This window comes from Corvus moneduloides, chromosome 1 (assembly GCF_009650955.1).
Source record: "Corvus moneduloides isolate bCorMon1 chromosome 1, bCorMon1.pri, whole genome shotgun sequence".
NCBI lineage: Eukaryota > Metazoa > Chordata > Aves > Passeriformes > Corvidae > Corvus > Corvus moneduloides.
The window spans coordinates 39,776,792-39,802,210 of NC_045476.1; the positions used below are offsets into that span (position 1 = coordinate 39,776,792).

The 25,419-nt window shown below is 42.8% G+C and overlaps 1 protein-coding gene across 8 annotated transcripts in view; it reads left to right on the plus strand.

Moving 5' to 3' along the window:
* The first annotated feature begins 658 nt into the window (after nt 1-658).
* ENTPD3 (ectonucleoside triphosphate diphosphohydrolase 3) overlaps nt 659-25,419 on the plus strand; it is a 38,818-nt gene continuing 14,057 nt past the window's right edge. For 2 of the 8 annotated variants that reach the window (XR_004239766.1, XM_032107089.1), the window contains exons 1-6: nt 659-789; nt 3,136-3,245; nt 18,143-18,279; nt 18,725-18,773; nt 21,327-21,457; nt 21,799-21,919. Coding sequence is in view for 7 of the 8 variants with exons in the window: in XM_032107089.1 (XP_031962980.1) it covers nt 777-789; nt 3,136-3,245; nt 18,143-18,279; nt 18,725-18,773; nt 21,327-21,457; nt 21,799-21,919 (561 nt within the window). In the remaining variant the exon portion in view is untranslated. The other 6 variants (XM_032107105.1, XM_032107125.1, XM_032107144.1 and 3 more) reach the window with 6 other exon arrangements.

A 25,419-nucleotide genomic window follows, 5' to 3' on the forward strand; every position in this document is an offset into this window, starting at 1 on the left:
AACCAAAAATTCAGCTTGTCAGACAAGTTAACAATATCAGGAGCAGCCCCGGCAGAAGTTCTGCCTCGGAGCACATCTATTATTCACAGGGTTTGCAGAGTGCAGGGACATAGAGAAGTCATGTCCTGCCGAGGCACAGAATGTCTCAATGACAGACAGAAGGAGAATAACAATATTTTCTTCCAAGGCACATGTGGCCCTGAGCATCTCTAGGGATGTGCATTTGGTAGCTGATTGGAAACAGACTTATTTTATTTCTGCCTGCATAGAAAGCCCTGAATATTTTTTGAGAAGCTAGGAAAAAAAAAACCAACATGTTTTCGGCAAGCTAGGACAGGTCCTCATTCCTTCCTTTCCACTCACAGGAGCATAATGAGTGGGTAGGGAGGCCCGTGCAGTGGGTGTGTTGCAACAACAGTTGTCAATTGGCACTATTTGAATGACAAGGGGCGTTGGAAAATAATGAGTTACAGGACTAATTGCAACCAGCGGTTGTCACTGATCTAGTTAATCAGGACTGCTTTATACCAAGTGCTCCTCCATCTTTTTCATTCTACCAAGCATTCAAAAAAAAATAGTAATAAAAAAATTCCTTCTGGCTAGTGCGAGGGCGATGTGACCACCAGGTGCCACTCTCGCTCCACGGGGAATACGGGGAGACTGTAACGCTGGCAAAGCCAAATCGGGCAGCCATCACTCGTTGTGTCCGTCTCTGGATTTTCCTACCGGCTGAAGTAGCTGGGACAGCAGCTTTTCCCCATCCTCCAGTAAGGAAGATGCTGGAAAACCGTGAGTACCACTCACCCTGGTGTACATTTGTTTGCCAGCAGCGTTTTTGCACAGGGAGGGAGGGATGTAGATGGAAAGCTCAAAAGCTGCTGTTTGAGAGGGCTGTAGCCTCTTTCACATCTCCTCACTTTGCCATACGTGGGAGAAGTTGGTGCTTCCTCCAGCCCACATCCTGATGAACACCCTGTGGTGTTATTTAGCACTCAACAAAGATTTTGTAGCTGCTTTAAGTGCAATAGTTGCCCGTTCAGTTTTGGCCATGGAGTTCAAGCCTGACGTTTCCACCACGTAGCCTTCCTGGTTTTGCTCATCTTGTGGGCACAGTTTTCAGTGTCCTAGGGAACAGGGTCCTGGCATTTCCTAATGCTCATGTGAACTCCTGAATGAAATCAATCCCTTCTGGAGCCACAGCCACTGCCAGTCTCTGGAGCCCCAAGTACACTGGTTTTCATGGACAGAAGCAGATTTTCCTACCTGCTTGCCACCATGAGAGTTGTCCCAAAGGCTAACTGGTGTTACCAGTGGCCTCAGGGGACAGCCTGTGATGGGATGCCATAAGCAAAAACATTTTTCAAGGTGAAGGGGGTGAGAAAGCACAGTAAGCACTTCCACTCTTGATTTTTTTGTTTTGATGATCTGGGCTGATGTTTGAGTGCAGCAGTGTTTGAGAAGCAAAGGGCTCTTAGGGACAGGTGGGCACCAGGTGTACTTCTGATGTGACCCTAAATTGCTTCAATAAGTTCTGTTTTACCTTCAGCTTCTGCTTGCCTCGCTCTGTCATTCTGCAGGTCTCCATTCCGTCCTGCCTTAAATGACTCATTAGACTTGTTTTTTTGATGTAGCCTGTTAACATCCCAATTCACTTCTCTAATCAGATCTCTTTCCATTTGAGTTCCCCATGGACTAAACAAGCCTGACATTGCCCTTCTTGTCTACTGGTTTATCCTTTATGTGTTTACCTTTTCTCTTCCTAATTCATGAATAAAGATACTAAATACAAGGTCACTGGGGGGCTGCTGATTTCCAAATCCAGGAGCTAGTGATATTTCAAGATCAATTCCATTATGTGATTATGTTTCCCTTACTGAGTTTTCTCAGGGAAATAATTTGTCACAGAACAGCAGGCTCCATCTTCCTGTAACCCTCTTAAATCAATCCCATCATATCATAGAAACCTTATTTTAATATCTTCCATTGTAATTGTCTAATTGTTTACTTGAAGGAGCCTTCCTGGTGTACTTAGTAGCAATCAGGTTTTTAAATAGATGACTATTTTTAAACAAAAGAGCTAAAAGTGCCACCCCCCAGCAGCAAAGAAACACCCAAACAAATCCATGTTTTCTGGAAAAATGATGAACTGAAAAATCTGTTGAAAACTGTCATTCTCATGTTGATGCTGGCCAGCTCTTTGGGGTCCTTCAGGTAGTGAGTGAGGTACCTCATACAGGGCTGATTGGGGTTTACAATATTATACAGGGTGAAAAGTGGGGAATGCAATGCCCTTATTTGAATCTAGGGTGGTTATCCCCATGGAGACTTTTGCAAGCATAGTTTCATGTTCTTGTTCCAGTGTGCTCCTGGAGAAAACTGGATTGACTGATCTGCAGAAAGCTTAAAAATATTTTAATCTGCTGTTTTATGTTTTACATGAGTGTTCTGCAGAACCTCTGCTTCTGTTAGGACGGGATGACATGTTTGTTGAGCTCAAAGTGGTATTTCCTGGGGAAAAAAAGAAGCATAGTCTCAAGAAATCCAAGTCATTGGCTTGGGATCCTGCTTCATATCTGATGTGAAGGATTCATGTCAGGGTGGGAAAAAAGCAAATATTCTCTGGCCTTTTCAACAATGTCCAACTGCAGCTGTTTGTACAAGAAGGAGAAGTTCCTGCTATTTCTAAAATAGCTGTATTTTGTTGGGCTTGGAGGCTGCTGTTATCTGCACACCTGTGCCAGTGATAAGGACTCTATCCTGGCTGCGGCAGTTTTTGGTTAGCTAGAACATTTCACTCTTGAGTGAACACTTTCTTTTTAGTATCTAGCATCAAAATCCTTCCACAGGCCAGCCTATTGCCGTGTTTCAGTGTAAAAGAACAATGATCTATAGATTTGTCTGCACCTGCAGACAGACCTACCTGTTCTGTGGAACAAGTTCTTCCTGCAGAGATAAACGCACCAGGGAGTTTAAAATGCAAAGCTACTGCTCGAATAATCACAATGGCTGATCGAAATTTGCCCCTTGTTTTCCCCTCTCACCTCTGTTCTTGAGAGGAGTGTGCTTGTGCAAAAGAGAAAGCAAATACCTCTGATTGTTTTCTGCACCCCTAATCCAGCTTTCCTCCTTGGAAAGGCTTTTTGCCCATTCTGAATCAGGAATCATCTATGGAATCAGCCCTGGATCTCCTGCTACTTCAGAGGCTTCTGATCTCATCTTCCACCCTTGCTTCCTGCTCTAACAAGGTGGGTGAGCCCGCTATGTGCCATCAGAATGTTGGTTTTTCACATGTGGTCCCTCAGTGTGGTGAAAGACAGTAATGGAAAGAACTGCTAATGACCCGACTGCCTCGGGGCTGGGGGAAATGCGGCGTGCCAGCACCGGAAAGACACAGCCAGGGAGTTCTTTCTAGTTCTTGTGTCATATGAAGGTAATATAGGGTTGTCGAAAGTATCTTTTTTTGTCCGGGCAGAAACCTAGCTGTGATCACATAATGGGGTAAAAAACCCCCGTGACTGTAACGCCTGAAAGGACAAACAAGCACTGTCTGTAAAAAAATAAAATAAAACAAAACAAAACCTGGTGCATTTAAATGAGCAGCTGTGCATCCACTGATGCCTTGGTCTATAGGGTTGAATGCCTCTCCTAAAGCAGAGATTTCCTTCATCTATTCTGAATTAACTGCAGTCATTGTTCTTTGCTCTCTTGAGGGCTATACCTATTCCTAGAGCTAATTCAAATTAGCTGTCCCAATTAATTAAAGCATCTTAATTAATGGAAAAACACAGAGTCTTTATCAGGCACTCCTTGGCTGGAACACAGCCTAAGATACCACAGCTAAGCAGAAGAGAGACATTTTCTTTTATGTTTTAAATAGCTTGCTAATATGAAGATGTGGTTATAACCAAACTCTTATGAGGATGAAGTTGTTTTCCCACAGCTATAACCCAAGTGTGGATTGTTACTCCATTTCCATTCACACTCCCACTGAAGGCAGGGTGGTGCTGCCCGAGGAAGGGCTGGTTTTGTGTGGGATGACTAGCAGAGGAAATGCAAGCAAAGATATAAGCAGGGGAGAGTGTGAAAACACTGTTACTCACTTCCCTGTGAGAGGAGAGAGAGGGTGACACACTGGAAGTGGTTGGTATTCTCCCCCTCTGCCCTCCCAGCCCTGTGGTCATCAGCTGAGCCAAAGATGGCAAGGAGGAGGACAGGTGCAAGCCATGGTCCTCCCTTGCTCAGACACCCTGCTCCAGGCACAGGGTGTGAAGGCTAGTGGTGCCATCCAAACAATCCCACATGGGCCCTGCATGGACCAGGCACCAAAGCCACAAGCTGACCTTACACCAGAATGTGCACAGTTGCCTCCTCGTGGAGACAATATTCTTCTCTTGCTGTTTTCAGATTCACCAGATGAACAGGAGAATTTTATTTGGTCACTAACTTCTTTCTTTTCAGGTTTTCTGGGGATTTTCTGTTCCTGACTGATGCTTTCAGCTTCTCTGCTGCCCAGGGTCATCTGGCTCCCAGCAGAAATGGGTCTGAGCAGCAAAGGCTGCAAGTGTTGCAAGCCCCAGGAGTTCCCTCTGAACAGCAGCAGCAAAAAATTAGAAGTATTTTATAAGCCCTCAGCAGTATGACAAATACAGCAGTACAATTTTTAGAGGACACATTAAAACAAGCAAGGTAATTACTATGCAGTTTAATTAGCTCAGAGCTTAATCACCCTTGCAATTGAGGAAAAAGATCAGAGTCTGTTTCTAAATTAGGCAGTACAAAATTTCTCAGTGCCTGTCCTGGAACACCCAGTGGGTGAGTCTATGCACCTTTTCTCTCTCAAGCATGTGATGCAATCATCCCTTTTATTCCCCATTCCATCAGTGGTCCACTGGATCATTTAAAACAATTGGTACTAAACAAGAGTGATTGTGAAGCCCCCTAAGTTGCAGTTTGTGCAATACTTTTTCCAGCACTTAATTTTTTCTGCTGCCACAGATAAGAAATGTACTTGGCTGATCAGGACAGGAGAATCCCATTTTTATTCCTGCAATGTTTGCAGGAGAATGCCCCATCCATTCCAGTTTAGAGAGGGAGAGGGATGAGAAACGTTCCCCTTGTGAACACTTTGCTGTGCAAAGGCCATTCAAGATGAATAGCTTTTGATCTGTTACATCAACAAAACAGGTAATTTCTTCTATTCTTCTTCAAGCTGTTGTGAGCGTCTTTATGCTCGACTCAGACCAGATCCCTCTCTTCCAGTTAGCCTTCATTTTTCTTTCCTGTATTGGCTTTTCTAAGTCTGAGAAACTGTCTGATAGTCAGTGCCATACTCAGGTGCATTAGAAAAGGAGAGGGAGGATTTTTCCAAATGGCTAAACAGCCATAATTGTGTTTTGCAGTACTGGATACAAGGTCCTGGAAGGTAGGACCACAGCTGCACTAAGATGTTGTATGTCCAGCTACCCTTTTGTATAGCTAGGCAAGAAGAGTACATTGAATGAACTCCAGGGACATGAGAATAGAGGTAAGTTAGAATGCAGATCTGCAGAGTGTAACAGAGGTAGCTGGAGCTGCTCTGAATTAAAAAAAAAAACACCAGCTGATGAGGGTCATTAATGAAAGGGTCAGAAAGTTGTAAGTAGAAGCACAGTGGACTTTAGCAAAATGTTAAGAAAAATGAGTATAATGAGGGATGAAATCAAGTCAAGGATGATTTAATCCAAGAGAGCTGTGTGCAATCCTCAGCTTGTCAGTATGTGCTTCTCAGTATTGGCCATCATTCAAGGTGCCTGTGGCTGTACTGTTAGTATGTTAATATATCCAGCCACTACAATGAAGATTCATGTGCTGTGCATGGAATCAAGCACAACACTGTCCTAGGAGCCCTACTCCAAAAACACAGCTGAGGATACCTGATGCCCACAGGCATAAATATATATATATAAATATGTGTGTGTATGTATGCATACATGTATGAGATATAGATGAGCTATTCTCTTATATTTCCAAGAGGTGTTGAGAGTTGCCTTGTCTCAAGACCAAGTCAAACAGGCCCAGCCACCCAGAACTGGTCTGTCTGTGTGAGGGAAGGAAGAACAGGCAATCTCCTTTTCCCAGGCTCTTCCCAGGAAGAGATAATCTTATTTTCTCTCAGCAAATTGTTAGAAGCTCCTTTTACCATGCTGGATTATTTAAAACTTGCTCAATTTTGCAGTGGGTTCCCTCAGATTAATATTTTAAGTGTTCCCGTAGTGAGCATTAACAAAATTTGGGAGACATCATTGCTGCTTTGTTGGATATTGATTTCTGTCTGATAAAGAAGCATTTTAACTGGGTTACAAAGTATTCTCCTCTAAGATGCTTAAAATAGGACCGAGGAATCATTATGATATAAACTAATCCGCTGGACATCAAATTCAGAGATGATCCTGAAATTGTTTAGACATCGATTCTTTGTTATCTTTTCCTGTGGAGCATATTGCTCAATTCTGTTACCATTGAACTGCTGTCAGAAGGAAATTTCAGTGAGCAGCAGCAATACAGAAAAGTTAAAATTTAGCTTTTTTTTTTTTGGCCTTTTTTTTCCTTTTTTTTTCCCTACAGAAGACTTTGGTCTTTTTGATGTTTTAATAGTAGGGGTGTGTAATCAGAGAAATTGCAGGTTTTGTATATTTTTACTGCTCCTCAATGGAACAAGGTTATTACTTATGGTTACTTAGCCAGTCAGGCATGAGACAATGGATGTTTCAAATGTGTCACAGTACTACTCTCAAAACTGTAAAAAAGACACCAGATTAAAGGATATCCAGAAGACACCTACTCCCTGAAAGTCCCATGGAACTGGTCTATGCAAAAATAGGGGAAAACTGGGACCCTTCTCCCCCCTTCTAAGTTCATTCCAATTTGTTTACTATTTCTGAGTGCTTAGGATGAGAGGAACAATCCAGAGCATGTGCAAAGCCCATAGAAATCAATTGGAAAATATCTTTCTTGGGAGGTGAACTAAGCTTGGTATTAATCACAAGCTGCCAAACCTTAAGTAGTTGTCTCTGTGCTGATGCAATATTGTCTTGCCTAACAGGCCCTGTCCTGATTTAAATCTTCTCTTTCTTCCTGGAAGGGGTAGGTTTTATATTTTAAAGTGCCACTGGAATGAAGTTAACAGAAGCTTCCAAGAGCTGTGGGAAAATGTTCTGGGATCCTTTTTGTATCTGGATATGGTCTCATGAGTTTCTCAGTATTTGTGCATCTGAGAGCAGGTTTCACCAGGTGAGTTAGAGCCCACCAGTGGTTCACTACAAGATGTGGCAGATCTTTCACCTCTTGGGAACATACAAAGGATTATTAATTTTTTTTTTCCAAACTGACCACAACATCTCAGTCTAAATAATATTCTAAAACCAGCAAGGAAACTGCCTGGAAAGAAGCAAAATTTTTGTGTTTCTTAGCTTGGCTCACCATCCTACCAGTGTTTGTTCTTCCCACCTTGAATGCATTAACCTTTTTTCTCCCCCCATTTCAATCACCAGCCTAGCAGGTCACAATGTAGGCAGTGTTGTGGACAGCTTGGCTGTATTTTAAGCAAGCTGGAACTACCATTTTAAGACTCTTCTTCTGAGTCACAAAGACTATGAAATAACTGGTCCCCCAGATGTTCACAGAGGCACAGTTCTGTCCTGGCTGCATGTAGTCTTGTACTGAAGGTCTAGATACAAAGCTAATAAAAAGACCTTGGGAAGAAATGCTGGTTTTTAGGAGACAAAATTTTGTTCACTTTTTTAAAAATAGGTGTTTTTTCCTCTTTTCTCAGACCATGTTATATTGCCTTTCAGGGTGGGATTAGCTGGCAAAACCAGTCTAACCCAAGAGCCTTGACCACAAGCCCTGGGAAGGAAATGAGGTTTTGCCATAGCTATTTCCTTGCTACCTGTATCCAGAGACAAGATACTGTGGTGAAACCTTCACTGTCCTTGCTCAGTCAGGGGTTAAGGGTAGAAGTCCAGACCCAGCAGAGAAAATAGGTATCTCCCACACATTTATCTCTTGACAAAGAGCACAGCCATCAGCTAGTCCCTGTGGCTCTCACGTGGAATTGTGCATGGAGGCAGAGAAGTGCCTCCAAACAGGATTCTTGACATCCTCCTCAGAAATGACAGCCACAGAAAACAGAGAGGAAAATACAGAGGAGTAAGTCTTAGTTCCTGTTTGTCTCCAGGAGGGAAGAGCCTAACTTTGTGTCACTGAGAACCACCTTGTTCCATTCAGGATGGGTGGCTTGTCCTCCTTTCCTCCAAATGGGTATCAAGGTATTTTTTGGGAACTGGCAAAGGAAAATCACCCTTTGAAGCTAAGCAGATGGCAGGTGTTCTATCCTTTTTGCCAAAAATAATGTCTGTTAAAAGCTCTTTTCCATGACATGAGAGACCCAGATCCAGTTAACGTCTCCTTCAGTAAGGATCGACATACACACTTTCCATTCCCACAACAATGTTGGGACCAACAGGCAATTAACTATTGTGAGGGGAGAGCTGGGGAAGCACTTTCTGTCTGCCCTGTTGAACTCAGCCCATTCTTGCATTTTCACCATTCTGTCTGTGGACTGATTTAATGTCATTTGTGCTGAAAAGGATATTTGTGCTTTGGAATGAAAATTTTGATCAAAAATGCCAATTCTGTTGACAAATTTTCATCTTCTAGCAGCAGAGTGATTTTTAAAAATACTTTTAGGTTAAAAAGGTTTTTTAAAGTCTCTGCAGAAAGCAGAGTCAGTAGTCAGTAATGAAATTTTCAATTTATGGAGAGACCTCGATGTCCTTTTTGTTATGAGTGAAGAGAAGAATACATGAGACTCTTCTTTTGTGTCTCATTTTCAGCCTTAGGGAGAGAATGTATCTAGAATCAACTTTAACCATCAGCAAAGAAAAAGAGTTATATGAATTTGTTGCATAAACCATTCACATTGCTACCTTCTACATATGAAAAAAATCTGCAAAGAATGGGAGAATTTTAATTTTGTCTGTGAAGTTTAGCTTTGTAAAATTTATGACTATGGAATTCAATTAAAGTCAGTACAGTTGAATCAATAGAGAATTTGACCTCAAAAGAATAAATATCCCATGGTATCAACAGACCAGTTTGTCAGTGGGCTGTCAGTTCCTAGAAATCAACTGCATTTGCTCTGGAAAACAGGGATAACTGTAAATGACTCTAACAGAAACTTTAGAAAATATTACATTCTTTCATGTCTGGATTTTCTGTTTCATGAACCCAGATCTAAACAAGGCAAAATTGCTACTGACTTGTAAAGTGTATTGGGATGTCCCCAGGTAAAAGGGATGAGACAGGTATTATTGGGAAGTGGAATGAAAACAGATTAAATAACTGAGAGCAACAAATTTGCTGTGCATTTTCTGTCATTTTTGTGTTACAGAAATATGAGGTGCTTCATGAGAGCTGCTTCTCATCATGCCATGTTTCCATGCTCCTGGGGGCAGTACAGAAGCCATATCTTCACAGAACAATTCTGTGGTCGTCTGTCTGATGTGCTGAGCACAAACATGCTTTTCTTTGCCGTGGGCATGCTGTACTACTTCTATTCCCACTTGCTTCTTCGGTAAACATGTGTATTGTGTCAGCAACAGAGAGCTGCCACTGGCCTCATTTCTGCAAGCTGCCTCTGAGTCTGACTTAATATATTTCACTGGAAGCCTGGTGATTCAGGAGAGCACTTCTCATTTGAGCAGTCCCTTAATTTCCAGTCTGTCACCTTTGATGAATAGTGGCACAAATGTGGATGATCACTGCAGGCACACATGACAGCACTAGGTGTAATGTTTCTTATTATTTGACCCTTCCCAGGTGACAGCAGCCAGCCCCTTTTCTGAAGGAGACAAGAATGGAAACATTGTGGTTTTCCTCGAATGTTTGAACTTTCTTACTCTGTGGTTTTTGGTTTGTTACTAGGACGAGGTGGCACTAACAGTCTAGTTCTCCTGCTAGATTTTTCTTATAACTGTATTCAGGAACAGATGCAATTTCCTCATAAGATGAGGTTGTTCTAAAAGTCGGTGCAGAGTCATGCAAATGTATGTAACTTAATGCAAAAGTGAATCTTATGTTTCTCAGAGTGTATAGGTTGAGACTTTAACTCTTGTTGGCTGTTAAATTCTGACCCTGGGAATCCCTAATTCACACAGTTTTCTCATGTGTTTTATTGTCCAAAAGTCTCGCAAAGTTACACCTTGCGTGAATTAACGTCTGCTAGAAACATAAAGGAGTGGTCAGAGGGACCTGCAGGAGGTGGCAGGTGGGTCACAGATCAGGCCCAGGGCAAGTGGTGACAGTCAGACTCCTGAAAGGATGTGAAGCTTCAAACTCACGTTTGGGTCAGAAAGCTCTGCCCAGGTATGGCTGTAATGGTGATCCATGTAAACAAGCTGATTATGAGACAGTTTAGTACTGATAAAATTCAGCTTGTGCAGGGAGCCAGCAAAAACCTCTGTACCCCCTAACACTCCAGTTAAGCTCTTTTTGCTGCTGTATACACCCCTTGAAAAGACATTTCATGCACAGCAAAGACCACATACATACACTGAGATTTTGTCTGTGATGCTGTTGGAGTCCAGTGTTCTTTGACCAGGCTCCTTCAGATACTCCATGAGGGGGGTTTAAAGTTCAGTATCAAATTATTAGTGTACAGACCTTTCTAGTCTTACTTGGGCTTTCACAAACAGACTTAGAAACTTAAAACAGTGACATTAGAGCAATTCATGTTTTCATTTTTGATCTCTATACTAAAACTAATAATCCAATCATAAGCAGTAGGGAAACATAAATATACCCTAAAAGAACCCACAACTGTTATAACACTGGATAAGCATCTACGTTTATGAAAGAATTAAGTATGTCTCAGATAATTAAAAAAAGAACTTTTTGGACATGTTTCTCTGTGCAAGTCTGGAACTTACTGAGAGAGCCAAGCTGATTAAACCAGACCCCTTCTGGCATTCAAGCATCATTTGAACCTTTAAGAAACAGACAGGCACCTTGTGGATTTGCCTGCTGCACAAGCATTTGCTCAAAAAGCCATCAAATGCATTCAGAGGCAGAGAGGTCCATGAGGTGCTATTAGACCAGATATAACATCTGGCTCAAGGAGTCTCCAAGGCCTGAGATGGCAGCAATTGAGAGGGTATTTCAGAGGAATTACTCGCGTGTGGTAGCCCAGTCCCAACAGCCTTCTCATCGACATCTGCTCCTACTGATGCTTAAAAAGAAGGCACATCCACCTTCTGTCTGAGCTCGTACATCTGTTAGTTCTTTTGTATTAGTCTTGGAAAGGGGGGTTAAATTACTGTGTTGAAGGAGGAGGAGCAAACTGAAAAATACAGTATTAAAGTATGCAGAGGCACACTCCCAAAATACAGCTAACCTCGCTCAGCAGATAGAAGTCAAAATGAAAATGCCTGTCTGGCAGCCTCTCACATGTAAAACCTTGCATATACTGTTCTACGTAAAAAGCTGTATATATAGAGTGCAAAATGAAGCTAATCTATTCTTGGCAAATAAAATAGACTGGAAACCATAGAGAAGTGATTTGTTTTCCTGTGGGTGATAATTGTTTGCACTGATGTGAAGCGACCCCAGGGAGTTCAGCTTTTGTGCTCATGGATCTTAATCGAAGTCAGCTGGACTAAAAGCATGCTTGGTTTCATGGAGCTCTGTTTCAGGCTTGTGATGATTAATGTATTTTGTCACAGTTCTATCCTGTACCCTGGCCAAATGAGGGCTCCACTGTTCTTGGCACCATGCCACTACCATTTCAGATGATCCCTCCCTCAGAGAGCTCTCTGGACAGGCACAGACCATGACTGGGGGAAGATCAGAGGAGAATGCCCTATCTGTTGTCCCAGACTATTCAGTGTATGCATATGCTTTTTTAAGGAGAGGATATTTTTTTTTTTTTGTCCTGAATTTATTTAAAGGAATCTGCTACCACTGGTAGGTAGCAACATTTTGGAGAGAGGTCTTATGTGTGTGAGTCATTCAAGGAGGAAAACCAGAACAGCAAAACCAGTGGGTTGAGCTGAAGAAGCCTGAGAGAGCAGCAAAACAAGACAGGTAAGATGGTGCAGGATGACTGCCAAGCCGAGGGGCCAAAAAGTGGATTTGGCTTTGGAGGAAGAATGGTGGGACAGGATACCGTTAGGATACCTGACTGGGGGAGGCAAAGAAACAAACACCTGGGCAAACCGACACCAACTTTCAAAGCATCCAAATGAAATCATCACCCTTCTTATTTTGTGCTTATCGGACTGATATGGCCAAGCAAGTAACTTCAGTGTTTGACAGAGACAGGACTCTCATGAGGGGCTGACCAATGCAACAGCTGCCTTTAACGTGTCTGCCTTTACTGTGCATGCACAAACCCTGTGGCTGGCAGGGCTGATGTCTCAGGACCGACATAGCAGAGTGGAGCTGCAGGCAGGAGGTTGTTTAGATGTTATATTGTTTCTGGCACTCGCTTACACCCAGGGCTGACTCAAGGCACAAACCTGCCTGAGGTGCTCCCTGGAAGGTTCACAAAGCCATCTGTCAATGCTAAAATGGTGTGTGTGATATGCCCTTCTGCAGGTCATAAACACTCAGGGCACCAAAATGGAGACAAAGGGAATGAAAAAAAGGGGAAATTCACAGGTATGCCAAAACCTGGATGCATTTTTCACATCAGGTGCATTATTTACTATTACTACCATGGGCTGGAGAGATGATACTGTACTTGTGGCTGCAAAAGTGAATGAAGATAATGAAACACAGTCAAGGTTGTAGGAACATCCCAATCAAGGTACGCCTCATGCCCTCCATCAAATCCCGCCTTGCACTCCATTGAGCAAGAAGTTCTCTTCCCCCATACCAGATAAGAAAAGGCTTTTCAATCTGTTGGAATCAAAACAGGCATTTAATTAAGTCACTCTGTATTTGTTCAGTTAGTGAGAAAACAACCTGTTTAGTGCAGGCTATTTTCAAGCAGGAACTACATAAGGGTGAGTCTGCACATCAGGAATGATTGTTAGAATCACTATTACAGGGATCATTCTACTCTTCTGTGTGCTGCTTGTTTTCTGCCACAGGCTTCATGTTCTGTACAACTGACTTTAACGGCTACAGTGGCATTTCTGAGCCTATGAACTATCCCAAATGACTGCAGTTTAATGTTAGTGAATGGAAAGCGAAAAAGGAACTTGCTATATTAGCTCAGAGTTACGGAAACAAAGCAACAGTGAATGACAATACTGGCAGGTGAACTTGGAAAGAGCTGTGACAGAACTTTTTTCATCCACAGATCTGCTCAAAGAGATAGCTTGACCTGTATGGAGTTGCAATGGAAAGGATTTTATCTAGGAATTTTAGAATTATTCGGCTGATTTGATGCATTCCTGGAAGAGCACAAAACCATGTCAGAAATGTTGCTACAAGGACTACTTCATACTTTTTGAAAACATAGGGGATGACTCTCTTCTCCTGAACCAGCAGCTTGTCAGCAATTACTTCTGAGCCATGGAAAGTGAAACATTCATTTAGAGTGGTCAACCACACAGAAATATTCCATGTTGAGTAGTTTTTCACACAGCAATTTTTAAAAGGATTAAGTCCCAAGAGTAGTTTCAGTAAATTTATCCCCATTCGCTGGAGGTGGTGCATGTCTTTGAGTACAACAGTGAATTTCTTGTAAGAGAATGGTATTTCTTTGTCAGATTCCTGTGTCTGGTTTTATGACAATGTGATATATAAGTCAGGACGTAACATATAAATCTGCAGCTGTGGCTAAAAAAAAAACCATGATGAGTTTGCTGAAAAGCGCCATGATCTTGTCTTGCAGCTGAGGGGCAGGGAGCAAAGGGCTGGGAGCAGCCACTGTTACTCCTGGAAAGCATCTCTCCTTTCAGCAGCACAGCATGGCAAGCACACACCCTCTCCTGCCGCAGCAGCTCGTTTGGCTTTCTAAAACACGGGCATAGCAAAATAGACAAAAGGGCTGTCTTTTTCTGCTGCCCCAGCAATCTGCTGCCCTAATTACATGCCTACAACTTGTGCTGGCTCATAACCATGTGATGAAGGCTGTTCCTGAGGGTTTTTAATTGACTGAAGCAGCTCTTGATTCTTAGGACAATAGAGGCAAGGTATAAAGCTCTAAGCCTCAGGAAGAGAATAAATAAATTAGAAAATATTTTGCTTCAGCTTCAGAATTAAATTTTTATTTGTTTCAAGGCCTCCTAAGATAATGTAGAAACCAGAAAACTGTTACTACCACAGAGTCATATGTATGGGGCAGAAGATTCAGAAACTAAATCGAAGACACATCATTAACTTTAGTGCTCTGGTAAAGGAATAAAAACATAAACCAACAAACAGCTGTCTAAGGTATTTCAAAGAAGCCATCAGTGAAATGCTGAAAGAGAAAAGGCAATGTCTGTATCCAGGATTACTTAAAGCAATCAGAATATCTCATGAGCAATGTGTGAGAACGTATGAGCTTTGCACAAACTGAATTTCTCATGCCATAGCTGTGAATTTACTTTATGGACGTGCGGTGGTGGTGTTTGTCAGTAATGCTAGAGAACTATAGGGCAGCAGATGCTTTAAGACTATTAAAAATCTGTTTTGCAACAGTGTAAAACAAAAAAACCTGCATTCTTGATCTCTGAGAAGAATCTCATCTAGCATTCTTCTAAATGTGGAGGCCACACATGGTTTGTGACTTCCTTGCCTGAAAGCCTAGGGAGCTATCTTCCTAAATGGAACAGTTCACGTGGTATGCTGCTATAATCATAGAACCACTCAGGCTGGAAAGACCTTTAATACCACTGAGTCCAACTGTTAACCCAGTACTACCACATCCACCACTAAACCATGTCCCTAAGCACCACATCTACAGGTCTTTTAAATATCTCCAGGGATGGTGACTCAACCACTTCCCTGGGCAGCCTGTTCCAATGCTTGACAGCCCTTTTAGTGAAGAAATTTTTCTTGTTATCCAATCTGAACCTCCCCTGGCACAAGAGATAATTTCCTCTTGTCCTATTACTTGTTCCTTGGGATAAGAGACCAACCCTCACCTGGCTACACATTCCTTTCAGGTAGTTCTAGAGAGTGACAAGGTTTCCCCTAAGCCTGTTTTTCTCCAGGCTAAACAACACTGGCTTCCTCAGCTGCTCCTTGTAAGATGTGCTCTAGACCCTTCACCAGCATTATTGCAATTCTTTGGATGCATAATATGTAGAATTTTTTTCTGAAACAAATAGAAAAAGTGCTTTTTGCCTTGGAATAACATGCTGGTCACCAAAAAGGCCTAATTTTAATGTCGTGACTCATGCTGGCCCAGAGGGCCCCAAATTCTTCAGGCAGCTCTGCCTGCATTGCTATTTGTCACAGCTGATCCTGAGGTAAAGAGGTGAACATGAAGGTAGTAGGTCTTTGGAAGCAGAAACTGTGAATGAACAGTCTTTGTCAATATTGAGGGAAAGTAACCAAGAATATTGATGGAAGTGATGAGCTGAGTTAAAGGGCATCACACCAATCTGCTGACAACACAAATGGTGGAAAAGGCAGTGCAAAAAGCAACACAAATGGTGCAAAAACCTTAGGATGAAGAGAAGAAGCCCTCTGTTTACTGGACCTTGCAAAGAATGAACAGAAATGAGGGATGGATCTTATTCCTATGAACTGCAAAGTACCACGCAGGAAAGCAAACTTATTGCAGCCACCAGTGTCTTCTTACCTCCATTTTTTACATTAAGTTTTCTCCCCATTTTGCCCTTTGCTGTCTCTTCAGAGGATATTTTGAGGCCTCTTGATATTCCAGCAGCCAATGCTGTATGAGCATTACACAAGGAACAGATGCAGTTCTGTGGTCTCTTGGGATGTATAATCATCCATCTCCTCTCCCTATGTTGCTGCTGTCACTCCATAGGGAAATGGGGCAGTATCTGCTGTGTGTCTTGTGTAAATGTGAATGCATTGCAGAAATGTGTCTGTAACAAATACTTCATTCATATCCATGATATTTTAGTTTCTAGAGACTTGGTACTGATCATAGCAACTGGTATTCATGAATCTGCCAATGACAGTCACTGTATTTTTACTCCACGTATTCATGCTCGATGGCAGCAAAAGCAATAAATTTTTCCTTGGGACTGCTGGCAATCCAGCTCATTTGTCATTTTTAAATGGACACCTGGGGTAGATTCTGTCCAAGCAAAACAAATCAATATAGTTAGTTACACTAAGTGCATCTGAACAAGGATACATGATGGGAGAGAAGAAAAAGGTGCTGCAGCAAAGAAAATGATGGAGAGGAGAGGTATATGTGCTGCAGGCTCAGCAAAGGCTGGGAAAATGGCAGCCAGCTTAATCTATGGCTTGGGAGTGACGAAGGGACGGAGGATCAGGTGAAGAGAACTATGAAAGGGTGGAATGGGCTGAGGAGGAAACTGAAGAAAAGTCAAAGAAAAAGGCTTAGGAAAACAAGATAAAGTAGTGGATCTAAGGTGGGTCCCCTGGGTTGAAGCAGAAGAAACAATGAAACACAGCCACTGGGCATGACTGGAGGGCAATCTTATTTCTAGTCCATTTGATTTTGGAGCAGTGCTCTGGACTTTGAACCAGCTGGGGGATTTTATAGCCCATATCACTTATGCTGCTGTCATGGTTTTAGCATGGCAATAAAAGTCACGAGCAGCTCATGCAACAGCCCAGCTCTTGGAAATGGTGCAGAAAGAAAAAAATCTCGGATGTCTGTTTTTATAGAAGTAGATGATATAGAAGATAGCGTTTGCTTTCTTTGTAAGCATTACATTTTAGTCACTGGTGTAGGACTGGTTGACATTTTATTTTCTATTTCAAAGTGTTCATGTTTGATTGTGTAACAATAAGAAGCTTTTCCATGGGGTAAGCAATCCGGTTCACTTGTCATTTTAAATGGACACCTGAGCAGATTCAGGTGACTGACCAATGCAGTCAGTTGGACCAAGGGCCTGAAATACATTTGGATGGGAGAAGAAAAATATGCCACATGAATGGAAATAATACAAAAGAAATAAATTACATGCAACAGACAGGCAATCAGGAGGGATGGGAGGCTTTGTCTTCGTGTGCTAGAAATAACTGATCTCCCAAGATCATCATTAAATCAGCTTTAATAATGCATTGTCATCAAAAAGAGGAAATTGCCTCCGCTCCCAAAATGAGCAGATTTTGAAAGGATGCTTACAGATGGTTCACAAGGCTGCAGCTGGTTTCTTGTCCTCCTTTATTAAAAAATCAAAGATACTGTAATTCTTCAAGATCTTTGTAAGAAAAAGCATCAAAGAGGTGCATTTGGGTTTTTGCATTAATGTCACTCTGAATCCTAGAACAATGAGCAAATGGTGGCAAAGCAGCTGAAGTGCCTCACTGTGATTCCAGAGCTCGTGTCTCTGGCAAACCCATCCTGCAGGCTGTAGGATGATCCTTGGCTGTAGCTGATCACACAGGTTGGACAGGGCAGGACCTGTGACACTGTTTCTGGGAATGTGCTTGGTCCACGGAGCAGCCTAGGTTTGGCAAGAACTCCAGCAAAACTACAAAATCAGTGGTGCCTGTATGCTCGAACCTGGATGGAAACGTAGCCCTAAGAGTGGAGGGGCTGCTGATTTCTGGGGTCTGAGAAATTCCTTCCTCAGAAAGCACCTGTTCCTTTTAGAAGACTCAGGGATTCTTTCACCCACCTCTAGACAAACCCCTTTCTGGCCTCGCTTTGGGAGGGAGCTGAGCAATATGATTTAGGGGCGGCCAGCCACAACACCCTGCCGCACCAGCTGCCGTCAAATCCCGAGCGGCGTTTCCGGAAAGCGGGGAGCCGCCGGAGGAGGGGAGGGGAGAGAGGCACAGCAGTGCCACGGGGGGTTCTCCCAGCCCCGCTGCCCCGGCGCATCCCTCGCCGGGCGCAGCCCCCGCCGCATCTCCCGCTGCGGCGACGCCTCGCATGCGTCCCCTCGCCGCAGATCTCCTCCCTCCACTTCAGTCAGTTCATCCGGATTTTTTTTTTTTTTAACTTGCAAGTTGTTTTTTCGTTTGTTTGTTTTCCATCTGTTCGGAGGTACAGGAGCAGCGGGCGGGCACCCACCCGGTGACTCTCCACAAATCCTGCCGGGAGAGAGGCGCTCGCAGCTGCTCCGAGGGTGCAGCCGGCTCCCGTCGCTCCTCATCCCGGGACGGGGCGGGGAAGCCCGGCTTGCGGAGGTAGCTGGGGATGCGGTGGGAGCCGGGATCCCCGGATCGGGGGCCGGGCTGAGGTGAGGGGGTGGGCGACTACCGCCTCGGGCGTCGCGGCGGGGGTGTCGCTCTGTCTCTCCGACGTTATCCTGAGGGGATAATTCGGTGTTTTCTCGCAAAACACATAATCGTGTGAAGCTTTCTCACCCAGGACGGCGGAGAGGGAAAGCTTGACCCGCAATTTTGTGTCCATGTGCTTGTTTTTACTTAATTTCTCCTCCGAAGAGAGGCGTGTGAAACCTCCTCGCAGGTTTTCATCACGGGGTTTAAAGTGCTGTCGATGTTGGGTTTTTGGTGCTATGGGATTAGTTTTGTGGTTGGTTGGTTGGTTGGTTTTTTTTCCCCCAGCACTTAAAATATCGACCTGTCGACCTCGTCTGAAAAAAAATGGTAACGTGTTTGTATCTCTCAGGTTACAGCGTGAAGAAAGGTGCTTGCTTACTCACCCTATGAACAAACAGGTCAGTACCTAAAAGAAGTGGGTCTGATGTTTCAAGTTACTTGGGAAAAGGAATTTCAGCACAGTCATTTTTACTGGTGTGCATTTAACTTGGTTAAAATGTTGGTGGCATGAAGAAGTTGGGTGCATTTCCCTTTGCAGGCAGGAATTCCTTTTGCTTGCAGGTAAGGTGTAGAAAGTGATCCTTCCAGTGTGCTCATGTGTGGCCCAGTGTACTTAACTGGGTGTGGAAAATATGTATTTATGCTCTTTCTTGGTTCAGGATGATGTTGTTTTAGTAATGGAATGCAACTGTTTTTTGATACTCTGTTAACATCTTTTATTTTTTTGCCAACAAGTGCACAACGATAGCAAGAGTTCCTAACATTACAACTGTGTTTAAACGGTGGAGTGAATGAACTCCTCTCTGGTGTCTCTACAGATTTCACTGAATGGGCAAGTGTGACTGCATTGCCTGGTGCGTGTGTGAGCCTTAGATCTGAGTGTAGCCAGAGCAGGACAGCAAAGGTATTAGCTGTGTGATGACTTGTAGGGGGCATGGAGTGTAAGGTGCCCTTTTGGTACAGAGGCTATTGTGTAAATCAGGATTTGCAGATTATCTCTGATGAAATTGTCCTGATTGCTGGTGGGACGAGATTGTATGAGGAATGTCTTAAGACATCTGCCCTTACCTTATATTCTCCCTCTCAAAAAAAATTTTTGAAAAGAGGAAAATCACCTCTGATGAAGACAAATCCCAGTACCAGGGAAGCACATGGGAAATTCAACAAACCAAAATTTCCAGTTCCCAGAAATGGGAGCAGAAAATATTTAATCATTCAAGACTTAAGTGTTAATAGTCTAATGGTCATTATTGCTTTGCTTTTTAGTAATGCTTCAGTTTTTCAAAGAGTCATTTGTCCTGCATGTTTTTCTTTGGTGATGACTTGTTTTTTTCCAGCACTGAATATCAGTGCTTTGATCCAGGAGTGACTGGTATATATTAGCTTGTGAGCAGATAGTTCTCTTTCAGTCACTTTACAATGTTATATAGATATATCTATGTACAATTGAAAGCTAAAGAAAGTGACTTTTTGTCCCCCTAAAGTATTTTATCCAGATGGCTATTCATAAATGTGTAGCTAAGAATCTGCCCTCTCCTTTCAAAGAGGAATTGATCTGTAGAAATACTTCTAATTGGTATGTCCTGACATTATTTGCAGGTTACAGTGGAGGTGTTAGCACATTTTCTAAGAGTAAAAAAAAAGATTTCTGTCATTTGTGCATTTGTGTACATGACGTTTCAATGCCTCAGAATAGTAAAGCAATGAAGAGAAGTAAATAGATCACCAATGTGGCTGGTAATTTTCCCTTAAAACTAACTGACAATTAAGATGACAAAGCTATTACCAAGCCAAGAAAGAAAGTATTGGAAGAGTAGATAGGCTCCACAAGGAGCCTATATGGATTTAGAAAAGGGAGTTAATGAATGTAAAAAACGATGTTTTGGAAGTAAGATGTGTCAAACTGAAACAAAGAGTTTCCAAAAGCCAATCTGAGCCAGTTTTTGGAACAGAAGTAGCAAGACAAAGAAGGAAGGCAGTAGCAATACGCAAAGCTCAGTGTGAAGCTACTCCCAGAACAAAACAAGCTTCTTTTTTCTCTTTTGAATGTGAACACAGATGTTGGACCATGGGTACCCAGGCTGAAGAGCCCATGGGGTTTAGAAAATGGAAACTGTGGGAGAAGCATTTGTTCTGCCCTCTCCCTCAGCCTTTTGGCTCTGGTTGGAGCTAAGGACAAGACCATGTGTTGCAGGTACAATGGGGCTGACGCAGTTGTGCTCTGGCCACGGACTGGAGACCACCTTTAAGCTCCTGTCCTCAGCACAGACTGGCACTGGTGACTGCTGAAAGAATAGGACAGTCCTGAGCAGCTACTGGTATGTTCAACAATCAGTATGGAAGAATTAGGAGATGTGACTCAGGATAGATCACGCCAGGCTACGTTGATTTTTCTATGCCAAAACAAATGGTTTCTGAAATAAGACAGGAAAGTTCTCCTTGTTGCATTCCTCTAACACTTCTAAGCTTGCCATATCCCTCCAGCTGCCTCCTTCCTCCTCAACCCCTGAGGAGCATAAGGATTTTGATATGTGGACTGTCAGTATTCAGAGGTACTGAATGGGCTCTTGGGGTTAAGAGATGTCTGGTCAGGGATGTGGGAAAAAAAAGGATGAGCAGAAATTCCAGAAAACCTAAACCACGTTTGAATTCTAGGAAACTTTTCTAGAGGATATGAACATATAAATAGCCTTACTGTTAGTATGCATGTTTCATGTCACCTTAGGGTTTGTCCGACATAACCATGTTAGATTTACTTAGATTTAGTAATTTTCCATTGCAACATCTCAGAGTTAAACTGTATATTTTATATTTTATGTGCAGTGCAGCATGATATGAATAGGCTCCTCAGTAATACACACACACATATTTCATCAGCTGTTAGCAGAAGCATGCCTACTTTAATGTTCTTAAAACCTCCTTTTTTATTTTTCATTTTTTTCTTGCTGAAGAAGCCTGTATCTCTTGTCAAGACACCGACCTTGCATCTCTGGCAGAAACATCAGCTGCACTCAGCAGGCTCCCTCAGGGGTCTGTGTGGCCCTGGTTGTGTCCGTGTTGCCGGAGCACAGGGAAGAGTTGGGTGAGCACCAGCCCCGGCCTGCCTGCCCACAGCCTGCGTTTCCTCAGGCGTGGGAGGTGGGGAGCAGGCACCTACACGTAGGCACCGTGGAAAATGGGCAGGCTGAGGGTGAAATCTGGCATCATTAGCATGACAATATAGACACAGCCCTTCCAGACAATAAAAAGTTAGTGGTTGCAAAACACCAGGCAGTTCTTGAGGAGAAGATGGAATTTCCACTAGGTAATCCAGTTGATGAAATTAGATTTTATGAGTTTCCACTGATTCAGGGCTTCAAGCTTTAAGAGAGAATTGCGGAATCCTTTCAAGTTCCCTAAGTGTCTCCCGTTTTGTCGTTTCAGGATGCTCACCAGAACCCCGAGTGTTGTTGCTCAAGTGTTCCTTCTTCTAAGCATAGTTCTTGTTATTGCTATTGCAGTGATTCAGATAAACCAGCAACAGGTCCTCTCCCCAGGGCTTAAGGTAAGTCTTAGGATACCTCAGGAAGGAGAACAATGTTTTGAACTGATATTTAATAATGTGCCTTTCTAAACTCATTTTTATGGGGTGATTCAAATGAGCTTACAGCCATAAATTAATGTTTAATCATATCATCATTGGAAAACTGAAGCTGAGAGAAAAAGAGAATTGGTCGAGAGTCAGTGGCAAAGCAGGAAAAGTATTTCTTGGTTCCCTCTCTGTGGTGGCTATCACATAATGTCTTCTTCAGGACTGAAAGTCCAAATGGGGAGAATATCTTACTCCTTTTTTTCTTTATTTTTGCCGGAGATTGAAAGTAATTTTAAACTAATTTTGAAGTGGGAAATACCCAGAGTTTAAATTCTTCCCCCTAGCACAGCTGGGAAGTTTATGCTGACATCTTTGCAAATTGCTCCTGTGTATCAAATGCATTTGGGCTCTAAGTTTGCACTCGGTCCTCTACCACGTGTTGGGACTTGCTGGAAATTAACAGAAGCAAACCAACTTCATTAGGGGGGACAGAGTAAACTGCAAAAGACAAACTGAAACACTCTGAAGTTCAGGCTTTGCCTTGTGCTGTGAAACGCGTGCAGGCTCTTCAATGAGGGATGTACACAACTGAGGAAAAGCTGTAGAAAATGCCCTTCTAGAGAAGCTGTGCAGCCTGGCATGCTGAGTTCTGTTTTTTTCCCACGATCCTCTTGTCAGATTTTTCTTTGAAGTCTCTTCTACCTTTCCATCTGCATGTGTATTTAACTGGATAGTTCACATCCTGATAACGATAGGCTAATGCCTCATTGCACTTCATGGGATTATAAACACCTTTGGCTTTGTCTGAATCATTTCGTGGTGTGTGAGTCAGACAATGGGATAAAACTGTATTCTGATACCCGGTTTATATGTTTATGTGGTGTGGCAGGGGGAGAGTGCTGGGATCTTGCATGGGGACACAGTGCATCAAGTATATGCTCCGTTGAGCCCCAAATGGCTGCGTGCAGCAGCCTCACATCCCACCAATTTTCATGCAAGGCAAGACTGGGCTCACATGTATCCCATCTGACACCAGGAAAAGGCTGAAGCCACTATCTAAAAGACAGCCTACACACCTCTTGTGTTTGTCATTAATTCAGTTTCACATTCAGAATGATAAAACTGTTTATGTTACTCTTTGAGGAAGCATTGGAACCACCTGGGCTATCTGGAGCTGGTTTAAGTGGGGAGGTTTGCTTACTGAATCACAGCTTCACAGCTGGTTCTGGAGGAAGGCTGGTGTTTCCTCTACTGGGTGTTCCTTGGCTTTGGATTTGAGTTTGGGCTGTAAGCCTGCTAATGCAGGTGATAAGGAGGACCCTGTTTTTGATTCCTGAAACACTGAGTCCTCCTCAGTGAGTGATTTATTCTCACAAGAAATTCACAGATAGAAGGAGGACCTTGGCATGCCAGTGAAACCCTCCAGTACCTGGCTGATACAATGGAGCCTGGAAATTACAGTGTCCTGAACATAATGGTTGGTTAAAATTAAATATGGCAACAACATGATTAAAGCAGACTTACTGTTTGTAAATGGCCTTGTTCTTCTGTTACTACTGTTTGTGTTACCTGTGGCATAAGAGCTCTTTCCCAAGATGTATGTTGAGAGCATCTATTGTGGCACAAGAGATAAATTATATGCTATGGCCTTGATGTTTTAAACTGTTGTTGCAAAATTGAATATTTTGGATCCTTGATGGTCGGATTATCTGAAGATTGAGCCAGTGATTAGTGAAGGAAGGGCCTGCCCATTGCATGAGGCTGGGGCACTGAAACAGCTCATGACTCACTGATACATATCATGAAGTGAGAAGAGTGATGAAGAAAACACAAACATCCTCAGTGGAGAAGCCTGAAATTGTAAATGATGATAGCTCTGAATGTAATGAGCCTTTGGACCAGTCAAAAAAAAAAAATGTTTGTCTATTGCTGTTTTGTGAGCCCTACAGAAAAAAACAACCCACTTCATTATTGTATTTCTTTAATTTGCCTCTCAGGATGCTAAAGTTTTCAACACCTAAATTTTGCACATCTCTTTTGGCTCTTAGGAAGTGTTTTGCATTGTTTGTGGATGTTATACTTGATTAAAAAAATTGTTCAAACCTATGTAGCTGAATTGAAGCCTGCATGCGTAGATCCACTTTTGTGGCCTCCATTTTCCCTGTAACTGGTTTAGCTTGTTAGCTTCTCTTGGCAGTTTCCAAAGTGATTGGAAGGCAGGTGACCCATCTTAACTGTGCCTGCTTTAAGGGTTTGTGCAGCTCTACGTCCTCCTATAGGAATGATACTCAGGCTGGAAAGGTGATTAATCCTGGGGCTTGTGCTTGCTTATCTGTTGAGATTGCTACTCTTCAGGATGCACCCACAAAGCCATATTCCCATAATAAGCTTTTTCCTTTTTCCTTATTCCCCTCCCCTTCTTTCTTTTTTCTTCTGGACTAGAAAACAGAACTCTGAAGCTTTTCTGGGTTGATGTTGTCTCCCCGTCTTGTCTGACCAATCTAGTCCATTGACTAAATGGTGTAGTTCCCAGGTGTTAGGGAATCACTAGGCCTTTGTGATGATGGAAATATTCTGTGGGAAGGCTGAAGTAGAAAGGAAAGGGAGAAAAAGCAGTTCTGTTCTTTAATAGCTGCTAGTCTGGGGTAAGGGTTTTCCTATGCTCCTAGTCCCACACAGAGCATTTCAAAGCAGGAAGGCATTGCTTGTCCTTAAAGGGCAGCCAAAGGTGATCCAATTTGCAACTTGGACAGAAATCTAACATCCCTGGAAAAATTTAATCCAGCCAGTTTGTCTTTTGCAGCCTGCTAAGACAAGGCAGGTAGAATTCTCTCACCTTCTTAAGATGCAGTGTCATCTGCCATTTCTGCTTTTTGAATTAAAGATTAATCTTAATCCTAGCATGTGGCACAGTTGTCGCTGATCACCACTTCTTGAGGCTGCATGGGCCAGTTTGCACACAGTGAACTCACACAAGTCCTGAGGAGCCTCAAGAGTCACCCTGAAATGGGTCCAAGAGACCTTTTCAAAAATGAGCATCTCTTTTAAAGGAAGCAAGAGGCTGTATAGAAAAAATAGAGGAGGAGGAGGAGAAAGACAATAAAATTGTCGGTCATGCATTAATTCAAAAGAGGGTACCACTACTCTTCAGGATGGAAATCTCTTACTTTCAGAATGAAGCTGGAAAATGCAGGGGAGGGAGGAAGTATGTTGAAAAGCTCCCAGTTAACTGAGGTAAAAATACTTCTGTTATCTTCCAGCCCTACTTGGGTATGATGGTTAGCTCTAAAAGGAGCCAAGTTAAAAGCTTATGGTTGGCACTTTAAGCTGACTGAGACTAGATTTAATTAGTAGTCCTTAAGCAGATTGACCGTTACTGTGTTATGTACCTCCAGAGTGCTCATCTCTTCCAAGGAGAGGAAATACACTCAAATTATCTTTGCTAAAGCAGTTACTGAAACAGAATCCAATGA